The 20,962-nt window shown below is 43.6% G+C and overlaps 1 protein-coding gene across 3 annotated transcripts; it reads right to left on the bottom strand.

Annotated features, from left to right (window-relative positions):
• Positions 1–3,704: 3,704 nt before the first annotated feature.
• Positions 3,705–20,960, bottom strand: RRP8 (ribosomal RNA processing 8). 3 transcript variants are annotated; one of them, XM_057748580.1, is made up of 7 exons: positions 20,670–20,960; positions 19,106–19,475; positions 18,466–18,913; positions 18,246–18,375; positions 17,967–18,073; positions 17,787–17,883; positions 3,705–7,716 (listed from the first exon to the last, which is right to left on the bottom strand). In XM_057748580.1, the coding sequence occupies exons 1-7, from the start codon at positions 20,766–20,768 to the stop codon at positions 7,672–7,674; spliced, it is 1,296 nt and encodes a 431-aa protein (XP_057604563.1). In that variant the 5' UTR covers positions 20,769–20,960; the 3' UTR covers positions 3,705–7,671. The 3 variants fall into 3 exon arrangements, with proteins under 3 accessions (XP_057604563.1, XP_057604564.1, XP_057604561.1); XM_057748581.1 differs by having other exon boundaries at positions 3,705–17,557; positions 18,466–18,697; positions 20,670–20,959; XM_057748578.1 differs by having other exon boundaries at positions 3,705–17,557; positions 20,670–20,886.
• Positions 20,961–20,962: the final 2 nt, after the last annotated feature.

The raw sequence follows: 20,962 nt of genomic DNA, 5'->3' as shown, positions 1-20,962 counted from the left end.
TAATAGTTACAAGGTTATTTATTTATTTCATATTCCAAGAATTGTAATATTTTGGTGTCTTTTTTGGGGAGAAATTGTTCCATCTCAACTAAGTTGTCAAATATATGTCTAGAGTTGTTTGCAGTATTCCTTTATTATCTTTCTGTATTTGCCTGCACAGTCTGTACTGATATTTGTTGTTGCATTCCTGATATTGATAATTTGTGTCTTTTTTCTTTTAGTCTTGCTGGAAGTTTGTAATTTTATTGATCTTTTCAAAGAAACAGCCCTTTGTTTCATTGATTTGTTCTATCTGGTTTTTTACTTTCAATTTAATGAATTTCTGCTCTTATCTTTATTATTTCTTTCCGTTTGCTTTGGATTTATTCCCCCTCCCTTTTTCCCCTAGACTGAGGTGGGAGCTTTGCTTATTCACTTAAGACTATCTTTTTTCCAATGTATACATTTCGTGCTATACATTTTCCTCTAGGCATTGCTTTAGCTATTCCTCACAAATTTGGATATGCTGTATTTTCATTTTCATTACATTTGATGTATTTTTATATTTCCCTTGTGACTTCCTCTTTGACCTATAGATTATTTGGAAGTGTATCATTTAGCTTCTGAATGTTTGAAAATTTTCCTGTTACTAATTTCTAGCTTGATTTTTTTTTTTTTTTTGTGATCAGAGAACATACTCTATATGATTTCAAATCTTAAAATTTGTTGAAATTTATTTTATAGCCCAAGATATGGCCTATCTTAAAGATATGTTATATGGATACTTGAAAATGATGTGTATTTTGTTGGTGGAGCAGTCTATAAATGTCAGTTAGATCCTATTGGTTGAAGGTGTTGTTGAGTTCTATGTACTTGTTGATTTTATGTCTAGTTGTTTTAACAATTGTTGATAGTTTCCAACTGCAAGTGTGGATTTGTATATTTCTCCTTTCAGTTATATCAGTTCTACTTCATGTACTTTGTACACTGTTGCTTGGTGTGTACACGTTTAGGATTATGTTTTCTTGCTGCATTGACCCATTTATTATTATATAATGTCCCTCCCTCTCTCTGTCAAAATCTTTTCCTCTGAAGTCTACTTTACCTGATATCAATATAGCCACTCCAGCTTTCTTTTAATTAATGTTTGCATGATAATATCTTTTTCATCCTCTTACTTTCAATTTGCCTATATTTTATATGTAAAGTGAGTTTATTGTAGACAACATATATTTGGGTCATTTTTTTTTTCAAATCACTCTGCCCATCTCTCTTGTTTAATTGGTGTATTCAGTTCATTAACATATAATTACTGATCTGCTAGATAGTAAATCTGCCTTTTTTGTTTGTTTTTCTGTTTACTTTCTTATTTTTGTCTGTTTTCTTTTTTCTGCCTTCTATAAGTTAACTGGATATTTTTTAGAATTCCATTTTGAGTTATCTGTAGTGTTTTTGAGTTTATATCTTTATATAGCTTTTTAGTAGTTGCTTTATGTATTACATTATATATACATTACTTATCATGGTTTACTGGTGTTGTCATCTCAGCAGTTCAAGTGAAGTTTCAAAACCTTACTTTCCTTTATCCTTCCTTGTTTATAATGTAATTGTCTTAATACATTTGGAACCACATCTGACAATGTTATAAACTTTGCTTCAATCATCAAACACAATTCAGAGAACTCAAGAGAAGGACATATTTTTGTTTACACAGATTTTTGTGCTCTTTCATCCTTCCTGATGTTCTAAGACTTCTTCTTTCATCATTCCCTTTCTATTTTGAGAACTTCTTCTAGCCATTCTTTTAGGGTAGGTCTGCTGCTGACAAATTCTCCTAGTTTCCCTTCATCTGAGAATATCCAAATTTCCCCTTCACTTCTTACGGATATTTTCACTGGGTATAAGATTCTGGGTTAACAGTTCTTTTATTTCAAAATCTGAGAAAAATTGTGCCACTTCCCTATAGCTTCCATGGTTTCTGATAAGAACTCTGTTGTCATTCAAGTCATTTTTCCCTTTTAGGTAAGGGGTCATTTTTCTTTAGTTGTTTCAAATTTTTTCTTTTTATTTAGTTTTCATAAGTTTAATTATGATAGTTTTAAATGGATTTCTTCATGTTTATTCTGTTTGGGGTTCACTTGCTTCTTGAATCCATATGGATTTCTTACCAAATTTGAGAAGTTTTGGGGTATTTTTTCATCAAGTGCTTTCTCAGCTACATCCTCTTCCTCATCATCTTCTGGGACTTCAATGACACAATGTCAGATGTTTTGTTATAGTCCCACAGGTCCCATCAATTTCTTTCAGTCTATTTTCTCTGTTGTACAAATCAAGTACTTTGTATTATCCTCCCCACCCCACCCCCCTTTTAGTTATTTATATTTTTTCAGTTCTAGAATTTTCATTTGGTTCTTCTTGTAGTTTCTGTTTCTGGCAAGGTTCCCCATCTGTATATTCATTGAGGCCATATTTTCCTTGAATTTCTTATATACATATTTTCATTTCATTATTTGGACACATTAATAACAGCTACTTTGACGCTACTATGTGACAACTAAATCCAATACCTTAGCCCACTAGAGTCAGTTTCTGAGTGTCTTTTACCTTGAGTATAAATTACTATTTATAATTTCATATTTTTATAATTATAATAGGGCTATAATTTCCTATTTATTTGCATGTCTCATAATTTTGGTTGAAAACTGGATATTGTGAATAATATGTTGTAGAAACATAGAAATTACAAGAAAGAACCAAATAGAAACTTTCATTCTGTCATGTTCTGAAGATTTGTTGTTGGTGTTGTTACAGAAGAATTTTGTGATTTGGGGGGCCTCAAAATGTCATGTGCTGTGCATGCAACAGTTGATATACCTGCTTAGTTCTTTTGGCTTCCAGCAGCTGCTTTTTTAGCCTAGCCTCAGAGCATCTCACATGCATTTACATAGGTTAGTCACTGGCCAAAGATTTGGACAGATTTTTGGGGCTCATCTCCTCTTTTGCTTCTGGGATTTTCGTTTTAAATTTCCAGCAGTTCTCCATTGCCAAACCCTGTCTTCTGACACTTCAGCTGCCACCCAAGCTGGACATGAATAGAGGGATGTACTCAGACAAAAAAGCAGCAAATTTGCACATCTTACCCCAGCATATTTCTGTCATTCAAAGTTAGACTCCTCACTGGATTCTGCCAGTTATTTTTGCTAGGTTCCCATGAGTCTCCCCTGTGCGTGTGTAATTTAGTATTCATCCAAAGATTTGGCCTGAGTTTGTCCATATTTTGATTTCACCCTTTATACCACTCTCTCTCTTCCAGGATTTCTGCTCTTAAATTTCCAGCATTTTTACCAGCCTTGAACTCTGTCCTCTGCTGTTTTGAGTGAGTAAGGCTGTAGTTTTCTGCAGGATTGGGTGGGGCTGGAAAGTGGGGTGGGGAAGGACAACCTTCAGAGAGAAAGACCACAAAAATCACAATTCTTACCCATTGCAGCTAAAGTCTTTCATGGGTAAATTCTCCTCTGCCTTCTACCTGCTTTTGTTCTCTTTCCAGGGCCTTCAAATAGTTGTTTTATGTTTGTATTTTGTTCAGATTTTATAGTTGTTAATTGTGAGATAACTGGCTTGACAAATTAACTTGAAATCTGGAACCAAGACTCATATATACACTGTATACATTTATAAGAGAATATTTATTTCTCTGTAGTCACAGAGACTTGGATAATCCTGGATAATTTTTTGTAGTCACAAGGACTTGGATAATCTAAATGTCTTTAGATGAATGGCTATGTTAAATGTTCTAAACAAATACGTGTTGGAACACTAAACAGATGTCAGATGCAAGTATGTACTAGATCTCAGAGATACAGTATTAAATAAAACAGCTAAGTCCCCACTCTCTTGGAATTTACATTCTAGTATGGGGAAATACACAATAACTATATAAACAAATAAATATGTAATTTAAAAGCTGGTGATAAGTTCCTTGAAGAAACACTAAACGTGGTAAGGCAGTAGAAAGTATTGACTTAAAAAAAAAAATTTTTTTTAAAGTATTGGCTAGAGAGATGGATTATCTGATACATTGACATTTGAACAGAGACCCGAATACAGAGTGGAAGTAGGCTATAAAGACATCTGTGAAAATAATATTCCAGGTAGATGAAATAGTACAATGGCCGTGAGGCAGGGGCATGCCTAGAATATTCAACAAATAGAAAAGTGGACAGTATGGCTGGAAAGGTGTGCATAAAGGGGGTGAGTGTTAGGAGATAACTAGAATCCAGATAATACAAGGGCTTTTTCAGTTATACTAAGAACTCTGGGCTATATTATGAGTGAGATGGGAAGCCCTTAGAGCATCTGAAAAGGTTAAAGCGAGTTATAGGTACATATAACAATGTGAAGAAAACTTAAAAGCACTGTGTTGAGTGGGAAAGAAAGATTTATAGGAAGATATCACTTAACATTCACTCATAAGCACAGATTAAAAAGTCCTATACAAAATGTTGTTAAACTGATTTCATCAATATAAAAAAGGATATAATCAACTAAGCTGATTTTATTCCAAAAACTCAAGGTTGATTTCACATATCAAAACATATCTTTTACCTGCTACACTGACAGAATTTTTAAAAATATATGATCATCTCAATTCAGAAGGAGCATTTGACAAAATTCAAAACCCAATTCATGACACAAGTAATAGCAAGTGGAGCACATTATTGATCTGACAACCATTAATCAGAATCTCATTTCAAATATACACTCAATGAAATACTGAAAGCTTTTCCTTCAGGTCTGAGAATGAATCAGACTTCCACCAACATCACTTTTCTTGAACATAGTGATGGATCTCCCGACCAGTGGAGCACAGGAGGGATAAGAATAAATGATAGAATTAGAAAGGATGAAATAGGGCTTCCCTGGTGGCACAGTGGTTAAGAATGCCGATACAGGGGACACGGGTTCAATCCCTGGGCTGGGAAGATCCCACATCCCACAGAGCAACTGAGCCCATGTGCCACAACTACTGAGCCTGTGCTCTAGAGCTTGTGAGCCACAACTATTGAGCCCTCATGCCACAACTACTGAAGCTGACGTGCCTAGAGCCCGAGCTCACAACAAGAGAAGCCACCAAAATGAGAAGCCTGAGCACTGCAATGAAGAGTAGCCCCGACTCGCCGCAACTAGAGAAAGCCCACACACAGCAACAGAGAGCCAATGGAGTCAATGAATAAATAAATAAATAAATAAATTTATTTTTTTTAAAAAGTGACCAAAAAAAGGATGAAATAAACTGATATGATGTTCAGAGATGATATGAGTATAATATATTTAGAAAATGAAAGAATACAGATAAATTATTAGAGTTAGTAAGGTTATTTACATTTAGCAAGGGTGCTGCTCCATGGTCAACACACAAAAATTGGTTGTATTTCTATATACAAGCAAGCAGAAAATGAAATTTCTAAAGATCCCATCTGCAAGACACTTAAAAAAGAAACAGTAAATGCCTCGGAATAAATCTAACAAAAGATGTGCAAGAAGAACTTTGCACATAAATCTATAAAATATTATTGACAGCAATTAATGAAATGGCGCACACAGACCACAGATTTGGAAGCCTCAGTATTATATCAATTCACCCCAAACTGATCCAGAATAAGAAAATCCTATCAGGGTGTTTGGGGAACTTGACAATCATGGAGGTGCAAAGGTCCAACAATAGTCCTGGAGATGAACAACATGTGGGACTTGCCGTACCACATACTAAGACTGATTAGAAAGCTATTGTAGTTAAAACAGTTAGGACTGCTGTGAAGATAGATGTATAGACGAAGGAACAGGTTAGGATGCCCAGAAACAAACTTGCACATATGTAGAAAAATACAGAAAGGTAGACAGCAACAGGAAAAATTTTTTTTCAATGAACAGTTTTGTATTAATTGGATATCTAGATGGAAATTAAACTTGGCTCCTATTCTAACCACACAGAAAAATCAGTTGCACACGGGTTATAGAACTATGAAAAAGAATACTTTTCACACTAACACTTCCAGAAGATAATTTAGCAAGATATTTCATCATTTTGGGGTAGAAATGATTCTTTAAATAGGCACACACAGCATTAACCACGAACAATTGATAAGCTAGGTTACATTAAACTTCTGTTCATCCATAAACACCTATTAAGAGAGTGAAAAAGTAAACCACAGAATGGGAGAAAATATATGTAGTGCATATAACCAACACACACACATATATGAAACTACAAAAATCAACACAGAAAAGACAATCCATTAGACAAAATGGGCAAGAGACTTCAACAGGCACTTGATAGAAGAGGATTTTCAATCAGCCAGTAGACCCACGAAAAGGTCGATCCCATTAGTAATCAGGGAAATGAAAAGTTAAACCAAAGGACATAACACAACACATACACTGGAACAGGGGGACGATGCCAGATAGCAAAGATATGGAATAAAGTGAATTCTCATATTGATTAAGTGAACACTCATTTACCTGGTGAAGGGAGTATAAACTGAAAAATTTGTAAACAGTCTAGCATTAACTATTACAGTTGAGGATATACATATTTCATGACCAGTTTTACTTCTAGTTATATTTCCAACAGAAACATGTGCACATGCACAAGAGGCATTTGCAAGATGGCTCACAGCAACATTGTTTGTAGGAACCACAAACCAGTCACTAGGCAGTTCACATTCTGTTCCTCTTCCTTCTGGGTACACGGTAGGCTTGTACCTTCTTACCATCTATGGAGCTATATAGGGCAATGAGACTTGTTTTGGCCAATTAAACAGGGGCAAAAAGGACATGTGTTGCTTCTGGGCTGAACCTTTTGGTGCCAGGGGGTGACCTGTTTCGTTTCCTTTTCTCGCCTAGTGATTATGGAAGCATGTATTGCAATGGAGTTTCACTAGCTTGAGTACCCTGGTGACTAGCAACAGCATCCCTGCCAACCTACAGCAATAGTAAAGAATTATCTTTGGTGGGGTTAAACCATTAATATTTTGGGTTCTTATTTCCTGCAGCATGATCCAGCCCATTCTGATTGATATATAACTCAAATGTACACCAACAGCTGGATCAATCAATAAACTGTGGTTTCTTCATAGAATGGGATATTTCTGCAGAAATAAAAATGAATGAAATCCAGCTGCACTCAACACATGGATGAATCCCATAAACCTAATGTTGAGTGAAAGAAGCCAGACACATGGAAATATATACAATTATACACGACTGTATATACAATTTAGGTATGGAGGCTCAACTGGTAAGACTAAAAAGAAAAGCAAGGAAATCAATGTCATGAAAGTCAGGACGATGGTAACTGTGAAATCGAGAAAAGAAAGTTGGGAGGTGACATAAAAGAGGTTTTTGGGTGTTGATGGCATTCTGTTTCTTAGTCTAGGGTATTGGCCTTGTGATAAAGCATTAGGCTTAACATTTCTGTTTACTTTTCTGATGTGTTCAATCAAAAGGGATTTAAAAAAAGATTACTAGTCACTGTAACAACCAACCAAGTGTATAATGGCTCAAATAGACGGAGATTTATTTCTGACTCACGTGAAATCCAAAACAGATGTTCCTAATTGATGGGTGGCTCTCCTCTAAGTGATGTTCAGGCTCCTTCCATCGTTTGGCTCCATCATCTTCAATGTGTAGCTTTCAAGGTCGTATGCTCAAAGGCCAAGGTGGAAATAACATGGGGGACTGTGCATAGGAAAATTTAAGGACCCAAGTCATAGAAGCAGCACACCTCAGTTCCACTACCATCCAACTTGCCAGATTCAATCACATGGCCACGCTTGAGAATAAGGGACCCAGAAAGAGAAAAACAAACACCGTATGCTAACGCATATATATGGAATCTAAAAAATGGTACTGATGAACCCAGTGGCAGGGCAAGAATAAAGACGCAGAGAGTGGACTTGAGGACACGGGGTGGGGGGAAGTAGAGGATGAAACGTAGTGGGAGAGTAGCATTGACATCTATACACTACCCAATGTAAAACAGATGGCTAGTGGGAAGCTGCTGCAGAGCACAGGGAGATCAACTCTATGCTTGGTGATGACCTAGAGGGGTGGGCAAGGGAGGGTGGGAGAGAGGTTCAAGAGGGAGGGGATATGGGGATATATGTATAAATACAGCTGATTCACTTTGTTGTACAGCAGAAACTGGCACAACAGTGTAAAGCAATTATACTCCAATAAAGACATGGGGGAAAAAAAAAAGAATAAGGGAAGCTGGGAAAGAGTCCAGCTAATTTCCCAGGAAGAAGAAAATGGGTGCTAGGAAGAGCTGGCAAGTCTCTGCCACAGCATACATATATCAAAGCCACCATCTATTTTGCCAAACATACACAGGTGTCCAGGAGCACACAACAAACACATGGTGGGGGTATAAGAGGAACAGAAGTATGGATCAGGAATAAAGAAAACAAACAAAATAACAAAGAACAGGAGAGGGGCCTTTCATGAACCAATCCTAACACAGTGCCATGAACTTAGAGGAGGATTAACACAATTCTCAGCATCAATCTATGTACCAACAAGAGCGAGAGAAAAGTCAAGTAGCAATGGTGCCAGCAGTGCCATCCTAACCAGACTCGAAGTTGACCTTAGTTTTCGCAGTTGTTCATCCTCCCTTGGTTCCTGTCTGTTCTGTAAGCCTCACTCTCTGGACTTTCCATTAGTTCTCTGAGAAACTTATTGATATCGTTCCAATAATTTTTCTCCTTAACCATTTTATTAAGGCCAAATTTGTGCAGAGGAGATCTGTTTTACCTACTGAACTTCCAGAATATGCTGAACTTTAGCCACTACAGTAGGCATCCTTATTTTGTCCTCGGCTTCAACGGGGAACACTGCTGCAGAAAGCCCAACAGCTAACCCTGCCTTCAGCCAAGCAGCCTTCCCTCCCAAATCTCAAATGAGTGCATCTAATGGGGGGAACTTATTTTGTACTCAGAACCCTAGCTGCAAGGATTTGAATTTCTCCAAATGGCAAAGAATTTGAGGCAACCAGGCCAATGGGTAACATTTAATATGGTGGATGCATATTATGAAATACTTCACAGCTGACAGAAGCAACAATCTAGATGTATGAGCAGCTACATGGAATATACTGGTTATTTACCTATTTTCTTTTGGCTCCTACACTCTCCGTATCTCCCTCTGCAGCACACCTCCCTCTCAAGCCCCACATACACACAAAATCTGGAGTCGTACTGCTGCAGCTGTGACTCTGCAAAGTGTATTTCCCAGAATCCACTGCTAGGTGGTTCCCTTAGGTTCTGCCAAGGGAATGCCATAAAGGGAAACTGAAAGTGAAACATGGGGGAGGGTCTCCATTGCTGTTTCCCAGTTGCTGTCACATTACTTCAGCTGCACAGTTGGCTCTGGCTACTAGCTTCTTGTGCACTCAGCAGCAGCCTTGCTACACTTCTGCGACATGAGCAGCAGGTCAGCTCCCCGCTTGGCACTCAGAGAACAGTCAGGCCTTGCTCCCCCACCCTCAAGGCCATCTCCTTCCTCAGAAGTCCAAGCACCAGATATGTGGATGGAGCCTCCCCGACAAAGGTCTGAGTACTGACCAGTCAAAGGGGCCCCCTCTCTGAGCTCCTTGTTTCTGGTAATCACATCCCTTCTTCCCTTTTGTTTTCCCGGGCCTTGGGGCATTATCTGATTTCTCCAGTTCTTAATTTTTAATTACATCAAGCACCTTCTTTTGACTCAGCCTCTATCACTTGTAATCAATTCTCTGCATTAAATGCCCTCTATTTGAAACACTTAGTGTGGTTTCTGTTTTCCTGCCTGGGCCCTGATTGATACATCAACGGATATAAAAACACAGCTGAGTGAAGGAAAAAAAGTAAGAAATAAGACAAGATTTGCTGACAATACTCTATAATACAGCACACACACAAGAATAATCCACATTTTACAAGAATACTTGCACAAGTAAGAGGATGCTAAATAAAGGTGCTAGCTATATCTACATAGGATTTCCTCCAAGATAATAAAGCTTACTCAGAGCCCACCAACATCCCTATTGTACATGAAGTTAGAAATGCAAGCTTCATTGATGGGAATTTTTAGGAACAGAGAGAACTTCTCCCTGAAAGGCAAAGAAGCAGTGCTGTTCCTGCCATCCTAAATTAAGTGAGGAGGGCTCCAACAGAACTGCTTATAGTCATTCCGTGTTCCCATGAGAGGGAGAGACCTTATATTCATTTGGCGTTACATGCTCTAGCGAGAGGCTTGCTTCACTTAGAAACTTATAGACCCAGCTCCATGTGGTCACTGGGGTGGAGCCTGGGGCAGAGGCTTCTTGGGAGAAAGTAACCTGAATCACTTGAGAGGGTTTGGAGCCACACAGAGGGAGACATGGAGAGGTCAGAGTCAGGCTCGCTGGCGCAGGGCAAGGGGCAAGGAGTCAGCTGCTGGCTGGTCTGCACTTCTGCTGTGTGGCAGGACAAACATGCATGAGCTTCCTGGGAGCTCTCAGAAAGGTAACCACTCTTCAGGTGTTTGTTGGGACCTCTCCCAGGAGGGCTGCCCACCAGGGTGAGGGCCTTTAGCACTAGGAGGCTGTGGATACGCTGTCAGGGTCAGGAGCTGAGGAGCTGAGGGGGAGTGTGGGCTGAGTACCATAAGGAGGGAACCAAAGCCAGTTAATGCACAGGTCCTCATGGGGTGCCCCCAAAGAACCCCAATACCTCACACCCTGAGCCAACATTTAAATGCCTGTCTTAGTAGAACACACTGATGAAGCTAAACTAAACCAAAGTATAGCCTTTTTGCCTCTAATATGCCCTCCCTCATCCCAATCCTCAAAGTGACAGAGGAGGTAAAGAATGAGTGAAGAAACAGACTGTGAAGGGTTCCCCACCCCACTGAGCTGGAGGGAGAACAGCTTTGAACTGGATGAGCTGCTGATAGGCCACTGAGATATGGGAAGGGGCAGGGGAGACAAACATATGTAAAATGTTAATATTTCAGATTGGCCTCAGCCATGTTATAGGAAATAATGGAACATATTTACACCAGGGTATTAACAACGTAGACGGACCCTTGAAGTAAGGCCAAAAAGATAGGGGCTGTGGCAACCTGCAAGACTCCTGCGAAGGGTGATAGTAAGTAGGGTGTCTCCGCCTCGTGACCATGAGAATCAAGAGAATCACACAGACCTAACTGCTCACGTCCTTGAATTCCTGAATCAATGCCAACAACCATCAGGTTTGCAGTTTAATGAGAAGAAACATCTAATTTATTTAAGGAGGATTTTCTTTCTTTTCTTTCTTTCTCTCTCTCTTTCTTTTCTTTCTCTCTCTCTCTTTATTTCTTTCCTTCTTTCTTTCTTTCTTTTCTCCCTTCCTTCCTTCCTTGGTCAAAATCAAAATGTAACTGCTACACTGATAAAATCAGTACCTCAACTTCCTCATGTGAGTATTTTTTCCCCAGTTAGGAGTACACTCATAGAACAGGGGGGAAGTGTTGACTGGCATCTGGTAAGACAGTTAAATGTCTGAAGCAACCCGAAGGAAACAAAAAGGGTTTTGTGATCAAGAATAAGGTGGACAGGATGTCCAGAGAAGATACATTAGCCAGGGTATTTAATGCTAACTGCTGTAACATTACCCAAACTCACTAAATTAATGCAATAGAGGTTATTCTTTGGTCAAAGCCAATGTGGATGTTCTTGGTCAAGCAATTCTCCTCTAAGCAGGGACTCAAATATCCACACTTCTTCTATGCTCTGATTCCATCTTCAAAACATGTGTTTCAAGGTCACCCTGGAAGGCAGAGGAGGTGGTGGAGAATACGGAGAAGGCTCATCCACTCTTTAACTGCTCTGGTCTGGTAGGGAAACATCACTTCTACGCACTTTCCCCTGGGGAGGACTATGCACACAGCCCCACCTTGATGCAAGGAGCTGGGAAATGTAATTTAACTGTCTGTCCAGGGAAAGGACATTTTGGTGAGCATCTAGCCTGTTGTTTCCACAGAAGAAAAGGTGATGCTGATGTGAAGATCTGGAAGATGAAAATGAACTCACCAGAGAAAAGTATCCTGGGAAGATGGAATAGCAAATGTAACAACCCAGAAGTAGGAACAGCTTGGAACGTTTGAGGAATGAAAAGAAAGCCTGCACGGCTGGCGTTTTCATGTGGGAGTAGGTTAAGGTGCAGTTGGAGAGGGAGGCCTGGGCAAGATCACATAGGGCCTGGGAAGGAATCTGTCTTTTGTTCTCAGAGCAGTGCAAATCCATTGAAGGATTTTAAGCAGAGAAGTGACATATCTGATTTACATCTTAAAAAGCTCACTTTTTGTGGAAAATTAATTGCTCTGGGGAAAGGAGTGGAAGCAATTGGACCAGTAAGGTGGTTACTGCAGTAGTTGAATATCCTAGAATGAGTGGCCAGCCTGGGAAGTCACCGGGGATGCAGGACGACCTAATTAGAGGTCTCTGTGAAAATCTGTAAAGGGCTTTGTGCAATTACGTAAGTGGCTGAGTGACTGGAGCTGAGCTGTGTCTCTGCCAAGATCATGTTTCTTTGGGAACTGTGTTCCCTTAGGACTGTGTTACAAGAACAAAATCTGGAGCACACCAATGACTGCAGGGGCAATAAACCTCTAGAAGGGATGCTGAGGAAGCATGAGCACAGACTGCTATCCAAACCCAACTTTATTCTAGTCTCCCACCACCCCTCTAACCCTTTTTCATTTAGAGAGAAGCTGCAGCAAGCTTGTGACTTTTCAGCTCATTCTTTGTTCATAGACGTCTTAGGGTCACTTTAAGATACAAACTCAATCTCAAGTGATTACAAAGTCTAATCCTATGTAACAATAAATAATCTGCACCTATTTGTAGCTTTAACTGTCAGTATTTTCACCTCCCAGCTCTGCCCCACTTAAGTCAAGGAGCCTGCACTGGGGAAGGGAAGAATGATCTGTATGCTCTCTGCTCTTCTCACCTCCTCTCCACTTAATAGCGGCTGACTGCTCTGGACCCAACTGCAGAGAAAGAAGAGGATAAAAAAGTTCTTGCTTGACACACAGGCAAGATGTTTCTGTGTCCCGTGGGCCTGGCAGATATTTAAAGGGGGCATCTTTCTGTCCCTTTCCTGCAGTCCCCTTGACCCTGGTGGGTGCAGCTTTATTCTGGGCTGTCTTCTGCGAATCCCTCCTCAGCCCACATGGCACACTCCTAGCTTCTCTGTGCTGAGGTTTCCTTGCCTCTTCAAGTCCGGTCCTACTTCAAGTCCGGACAGGACTCAAAACCAACCGACGCTTCCCTCTCCGGCAAGGTGCACAGGATACACTCATGCATGGCTTGCCATGGCAAATTCTGGGAACAGAGGCCATTGCAAAAGCAGCGGCACACCCCTGGCTCCACCAGTGAAACAGTTAGTGAGCCTCTGCCTGCCCTCTGAATTACTAGGGCAGGAGTTAAGACTCCAAGTTCACCAATTTCTTGGCTTTAGGAATAAATACTTCAAGCTCCCAAATGCTCCCAGTGGAGTCTCCAATTAGACTATTTCCCACTCCTGTTTCCTTCTTGCTACAACTGCCACTCCTTCACTCTGTTCTCAAATTGTTCCTTAAACTGATCTTATTGTTCCTTAAGCAGCTGGCATGCTGTTATTTCTTAAGGAAATATTGTTCTCTTTTCAGTCTAAGCTCTCAATATTACACACTGAAGCCCAGGAATGGACTTGAACAAGAGCTTGTCCTGAAGCTGAGGATGGAGCAGGAAGGACCCAGACTCAGGAAAGTCCTGCTTTCAGAACTGATAGAAACACAGGTGGAGGCTGGGCTGAGTTAGGGGGAGCCGGGGGCCTGAGTGAAACCCAGAAAGATGTTTATTCAGATGGCTGGAGCCAGAACAGGCAAAGAAAGAATCCAAATTTTAAGTAAGGGAGGAAAGTAAAAGAGCGAGGAAGGCAGACCCCAGCTGTCCTGCTGAGCACCATAACAAAACAGGGAAAATTAATCAAGATCTAGGAATATAAATAACACTTGGGAAACAGAGATATGGAGCTATGAAAAGGTGATGTGTGTCCTACAGTGAGACAGATGCCCTGCTACTCCAAAACATCCCTTAGACTTTATGACTTGCCTCCCTGTTATCCCAGGAGGTTCCTATCCCATGGAACTGCAGCAACAGTTTACTCCCCAGTAATCCCCAACAAGTTGGAGAGAACTTTTAGGGTTATTTTGTCTTGGCTGCGTAACAGCCAGCTCCACTCACCAGCCTCACATCACCCCCAAAATGGAAGTCTCTCTAGTAGGCTATGTGAACCCTCTGTCCTTTCGAAATTCCCGCCTCTCCTACTCTTTGTCTACAGATCTGCTGGATCTGCCCCCTTCCAAGGGTTGGCACCTGTTCCATGCTAATTTCTTTCTTTCTTTTTTTTTAATTTATTTATTTGGCTGTGCTGGGTCTTAGTTGCAGCATGCAGGATCTTTAGCTACAGCATGCAGGATTTTTAGTTGCAGCATGCGGGCTCTTAGTTGAGGCATGCAAGATCTACTTCCCTGACCAGGGATCAAACCCAGGCCCCCTACACTGGGAGCAGAGTCTTAACCACTGGACCATGAGGGAAGTCCCTGTCCCATGCTAATTTCTACCATAATACTGGAGAACTTCAAAGTCTATGTAGAACCCCTCCCAACATCTAAGCCCTCCATGCATTAACCAATCTTCAGGCAACCTCCCGTGCATGCCTATCAGGCACTCACCCCTATAACTACACTCTAAACTTGGCAATTGCCTGGAACCACTCTGCTTCCAATATGAATTATTCAGGCATTCCAGTTTCTGAGCACAGTCTCCCATTCTCCCAGGTTAGTTGTTCAGTTACCCCCAATGCAACAACCTACTCCTGTCTTCACTCCACTCACCTGTTCTACAAAATTCCATGGTCCAGCATAGCAATCACTTACTTGCAAACTGTCTGAAATTCCTTTGCTCGATTTCATTTCAATAGTGTGGCAAGGTTCCAACTCTGGATGATCCCTTAGTACTCACTCACAGCTACACCTAGATTCCTGAGTAGGCAGAGATAACCACACCACTGGGCTGACTGACATAACTATACATTTATGAATAATATCACTATAAATTTAAACCCCAGGCCCTCAACATTACGTAGCAATCCTCTCCCTGCTGCCATCTGACCTCTCTTTCACCTTAATAGACCTTTCAACAGCATCTGACAGCCGACAACCTCCCCATTCCTTCCACATTAAGACATCCACTCTCCTGGTTTTACTCCTCCATCTCTGGCCCCACCTTCTCTTCTTGTCACCTTTACTGGTTCATTTTCCCTTACTCATCCATTAAATGCTCCTGAGAGTTCTATTCCAAGCCATTTTCTCTCCTCACTGTCTTACTCTGGACATCTTATCCATTCCTATGACTTGAACGACCTCCTCTGGCTGCTGAGTTTCTGTCCCCCTTCCAAATGGACACCTAGGTACCAAAACCCCAACCTTTTGAATGGCATCACCAGCCAACCCAGTTGCTCAAGCCAGAAACCCAAGACTTGCTTCAGATTCCTTTCTCTCACCAAGCCTCAATGTCCCACCAGTTCTACCGACTGAAGTCCTCCTGACCGCCTACTCCTTCCATAGTCACTAGGTGTGCCTGAACCTGGGTTCCTGCAACACCCCTGCTTCTCATTGGCCCCACTCAGCGGGATGCTGTCATCCTTATCACCTCCTTAGATGGCTCTCAAGTGACCAGCTCTGGGAATACAAAGATAAATATGGGTTGAGAAGACCGCGGCCTAACGCACAGAGCAATCGCTGCACAGTATTTAAATGCTGAAGCTGCACACTTCAAGTAGTGCTTTGAGAGTGCAGATGAAGAAGTTAGTTCTGCTTTGGGAGTAATGGAGTAGGAAACAACTAGGCTATTTGGGAGGATGAGTAACACTTTGCCAGTCAGATGGGTATTCAGCAGAGAGCAGCACATGCAAAGGTACTGAGCAGTATGTGTGGGTGGTTCACAGCCCAGCCTCCAAACATGCCCTCTGGCCTACACAGCCTGCCTCAAAACACCCACCTTAATGGAGGCACCCAACTGGCTCAGAGCCCTAGAACCTGTGTCCCAGTGGTCACTCTCAGTTCTTATTCTTTGAAATAGGTCAAACAGGCTGTATCTTTATACCTGGGTCCATGGCAGATGCCTTCTAGAAGAGGCCAAGGACCTATTATACCAGTTCATCTTCTCCCAGCACTAGCCTTCCCTGCCCATAGCTTTCCTAGGACGTGCTGATCTGGGCCCACGACAAGGCAGAAACAATCGACAGACCCTTCTGCCAATGAACAGACCAATCCCAGCCCAAATAGCATCAATCCTTTGTGATTTGTGAAGAGACCCAGCTCCCGCAACCCCCCTCCTCCAAGAATAGCTCACAATCCGTCAAGAATCTCTAAAAATCCTATAAAATAAGCCTGTTGAAAAGCCTATCTTGAGCTCTCCCGAAGTCTTCCTCAGTCAATATATCCATTCTTTACTCTTCAACCCCTAACCCTGCCTAAGGAAGGGCTTTAGAAAACAATAACACAACACACAACAGCCACAGCTACAGTTTATTGAGTACCTCCTATGCACCCAGCTCTGGCTACAGATTTCCTCATTAACCCACACAACAATCCCATGAGACAGGAATCCTACCATTTTCCAAAAGAGTAATATGACATTCAAAGATTAAAAGGCTCTCAGTAATCAGTGGCAGGCCTACTCAATTCCAAAGTCTGTGCTCTCAGCTAGACACACAACAGGGCCCTACGGGAAAATTTTTTAGATGCTAGGAGTAGTTTGGGCCATATAGCTCCAAAGAAGGAGATGAGGATCAGGGGAAAGAAGCGTTCAGTGCTGGAACAATCAAACATCCTGACCTAGAAGCCCAGACTGATATGCTCAGCCAGGAGGTTGGTGGGCTACAGCTGCCTCAGAGCCAAGAAGCAATGCCTGCCTAAGGCCTTGATGGCCTGGGCAGACCAAAGCTGCAGAAGCTATGGGTGAACAGAAGGAGCTGGTGCGCAGACAGGAAAATCAGGATAGAGAAGAGTGGAGATGCTAGAACAGAACGCCCATGTGGCTCCTGAGAGATGGAAAGAGGAGCCAAACCCAGAGATGCCTTGAATTCCAAACCATGTGGTTTCCATGACGCTGAGGGGATCCATAATTCCCAGATACTCCTGTGTTCTCACAATAAAGTCCTTATTCTCTAGCTTGCTCAAAAGACTTTATGCTTCCTGGAACCAAGAAGCCTTCATTAGAGCAGGGATGAACCAGGGGTTTCATTACATTTTGTTCCTGGGATGGAGTAAGGGTCACAGCCTGGCTGGATACAGTCTTCAGAGTACTGAGCCTGAGTTCAAGACTTGCCTCCCCTTTCAAGGGGAGGTCCAGAGGTCACCTGCGCTTGTAGAGACAAGGTTGAAGCTTCAGGCCTGAGAGTTGAGCCTTGGGTCCTACCCGAGGGGGCCCAGTCTTTTGAAAGTCAAACAAGAAGAAGTGGCTGTTGGTCAGGTCCTAGGGGCAGAAAAGACCCAGTGAGCTCTAAATCCTCACACCAGCTTCTCAAACCATCTCTGTCTACGTCCCACCCCTGCTCAGAAAGCTTCCCGGGGCTCTCCCATGAGTCATGCCTTCAAGGAGCAAATGTCTGTGTCTGACTGTGACCTCCTTCCTGAACAGCATCATTACCCCCAAAGGACCACACATGTGACAAAAACAGGGACAGACTTCTTGGGGCCCTCACCTTGGAGATGACCTTGAAGCCCAGTTTGGTGACAGACCCCAGAAAGGTCCGAACATCTTCAAAGCGGCTGCTGACCTCAGCCACTTTCAGGAGACCCCTGAAAAGGATGGAAAGTTTCAGCTAAATGCACAGACACACACATATACACATATACATGCATCTGTGTCCTGGAGCTCCTACCCTGGCTTCAGCACTCGATTCGCCTCCTCTAGGAAGTCTCTGATGTTGGTTCCCATCAGTGAAAGGCAGAACACAGCCACATCTACAGATTCATCCTCTAAAGGCACCTGTGGAGAGTGAGAGTGTTGTATGAAGCACACATTATGGGGAGGAGAAAGCCGACACTGAATGCTAGGGATGGACGCAAGGATGCGGGGCAGGGAGGGCGTGCTAGAGATTAGCACATGGAGTTTGGGCCTAGAGCACGGGCCAGATACTTGGAAGGAAAGAGGGGTTTACCTGGGCCATGTCACACACAGTGACCCGGGGGTCCAGAGAGGCCAAGTCAAAGCAGTACACAGGGTTCCGGATGCTTGAAGCCAGGCGGCAGTCCCCACAGCCAAAGTCAGCCACCACCAGGGATGCAGGTCTGGGAGCGTAAGGGAAGAAGAGCTCACTGGTCTGGTCTGAGCCCTTGACTGACACACCTCGCTTCTAACAGTGCCCAAAGCCCACTCACTGCTGGCGAAGATCCCTGGCAATGCGGTCCACCGGCTGCAGTGGCCACTTCTTGACTTGGTTCTGGAAGCCACGGTGGTAGAGAAGAAAGGCCTCAGGGTCTTCCTGGAAGAGGCGCTGTGCAGCACTGCTCGGCCCTGAGTACAGCTGTTCATTGAGGTAGCGGAACCGGGCACCATCCAGGCGCTGGGCCATGCGGGCTCGCAGAGCCTCCGCCCGGGCTCCATGGCTGCCTGGAATGGGGGCAGGAGGCACCTCTGACTCCTCTGTGGCAGCTGGGGCTGGGGCCGGGGCCTGTGCTGGTGGCTGAGGCGGCCGAAACTTGTTTTTCTGTCTACGCTTGTTCTTCTGCCGGTTCCGCCACTGCTTGCGACTCAGGGTATGGGGAGGATTAGAGGAAGGGGTCTCAGGGCTTGGCCTGGTAGGACTAGAATTCCAAGGTTTGGAACCTGCATGGAGAGAGATGGGAGGGCATATTTGGGGCAAGATCCCTGAATGCAGAGGCTTAGCAAGTCTGAGACAGAGAGTGGCCTGGATGAAAGTACTTCTTATTTCCTAACCCCAAACCCAGTGGTGGCAGATAGCCCCTGTCACCTGTAGGATCAGCTGATCCCCCCTCCCTGTCCCACATACATTAATACCTGTTTGGTCAACACTGCCCAGAGGCTGGGCAGGATTTGAAGGGGCCTGTTTCTGGCATTTCCTCTTTCTTGTCTCTTCTTCAGCAGAGTCACTGCCCAGAAGAGCTCCTTCGTGGTACTTCTTCCTTTCCACTTTCTCTTCCTTGGAGTCACTGCTAGGTGGGCCCTGTTTTGGACATTTCTTCTTCCTTTTCTCCTCTACTTCAGTAGAAGCACTGGCAAACAAGGCCTTTTTTGGGCGTTTCTTCTTCCTTTCCACCACCTCCTCCTCCTCCTCAGAGTCGCTGCCAGGCAGACTAGGGGGCTGCTGGGGAAGAGATGCTGCCTCCAGGGCTCGTAATGTAGCCAAGAGCTGGTGATGCTTGGAGCCCTGGGGGAAAACAAGGGATGACAGCAAAGGCGAGGAGAATGAATGGGGCCTGGAGAATAAGAAGGAAGAGACCGGGACCTCATTCAGATGCCGGTTAGAGACATCTGGATTATTCCCAGTCAACTTAATAGCTTGTCACAAAAACTGCCAGACCTTGAAGAACTTTCAAGTCACCATCCCAACCTTTGGGAGGCTAGAGGGCAAAGAAATCACCCACCCCACTCTCTTCATCGTGCAGATAAGGCAACGGGGTTCCCCAGAAAAATGTGATAAGGCCACAAGCTACAGGACCAAGGCCAGCAACCAGCAGTTCCAACCCTCATTCTCAGGTTTCTAGCTCTAGCTAATAGCTTTTTATAAAAGGTAGGAAGGTTTCTGCAAACAAGAGTAACAGGTCACATGTGTGTGTATTAAAAGTGCTTCCAGTTGAAGTGTAGAGAAAAACTGAAACAGACAAGCTGTAGACAGAGGCCAGTGGCAGGGACTACAACAATTGGTTGAGGGGTTGAAGAGGAGGGAATAAAGCTCACAGATTCCATGTTGGAGGCTGACTTAAGGGTAGAAAGAGCCTGAGCAAGTGCAGCAGCCCTCACAGCGGCAAAGGCTTAAAGAAGGTCTATTGTCTGGGAGGCCATTCTGGGTTGAAGTCCTACTGGGCGGTCCTAGGCCAGGCACTTCTTGGAGGTTCTCAGCACTGCCTCAGCACCACATCCCTTTGAAAGGTACTACTGACAGCCCTTCATTGTCATTCACTCTTGCTCTCCAATCTTCACACAGCAGCCAATGACCTTTTGGAAACGCAAATCTGAAGAAATCATTCCCCTGCTAAAACACTCCATTGGCTTCTCTCTACCTTTAATGTATGCAAAACTTCTCATCTAGCTCTCCAGTTTCTACGGCACCCCCTCTCACCCTGTACGTTCCAACTACACATATTATTTCGTGTGTGTGACCCTAGCAGGATATGCTCTCTTACGCCAGAGTGTCTACAACTGCTTTTCCTTCCCAGAAGCCCTCTTTGCTTCACTAACTTCTATTCACCAATTCTCTCTCAGTTCCAACGTCACTTTCTTTCGGGAGTCCTGGGATCTTCAGGTGGCCGCCGGCGCCCCCCTCCCGCTGATACACACGCGGCGCACCCCAGCGCTGGGATCCAGTAGGGTCCGTTCCGAGTGCCCCTGCGGGGCCACTCACCTTGATTTGCGAGGCTGGCGTGGGCCGAGGCCGTAAGGCTACAGACCCGAGGTCCGCGACTACCGGGGCCTCCTCGGCCCACTCCGGCTCCTCGAACATGTGGCTGGGGCGGGCGAGGTCTTGGGGGCCACACGCCTCTCCACGTGCAGAGAGCGTCTCCAGGAATCCGAGCACCCGGAGCCGCCAAGCACAGGGCCGGAAACCAAAGAGTAAAAGCTAACGCGGCTAGAGTAGCCGGAGCGGCGCCGAGAACCATCGAGTTTAGACACTGCTGGGCTAGAAGGGCAAGGAAG

Source organism: Hippopotamus amphibius, chromosome 9 (genome assembly GCF_030028045.1).
Source record: "Hippopotamus amphibius kiboko isolate mHipAmp2 chromosome 9, mHipAmp2.hap2, whole genome shotgun sequence".
In the NCBI taxonomy this organism is placed as follows: domain Eukaryota; kingdom Metazoa; phylum Chordata; class Mammalia; order Artiodactyla; family Hippopotamidae; genus Hippopotamus; species Hippopotamus amphibius.
Note: the sequence above shows the minus strand (reverse complement) of the source record. Positions and strands in the feature narration are given on the sequence as shown.

What these genes read in the sequence shown, in the direction of transcription:
- RRP8 (XM_057748578.1), bottom strand. Translation starts at nt 20,768, where the DNA reads ATGTTCGAGGAGCCGGAGTGGGCCGAGGAGGCCCCGGTAGTCGCGGAC. An exon ending in GCCAGGGATCTTCGCCAGCA is followed by an intron (nt 18,376 to 18,465) that starts GTGAGTGGGCTT and finishes TTACGCTCCCAG; the next exon opens with ACCTGCATCCCTGGTGGTGG. An exon ending in AATCGAGTGCTGAAGCCAGG is followed by an intron (nt 17,884 to 17,966) that starts GTAGGAGCTCCA and finishes CATCCTTTTCAG; the next exon opens with GGGTCTCCTGAAAGTGGCTG.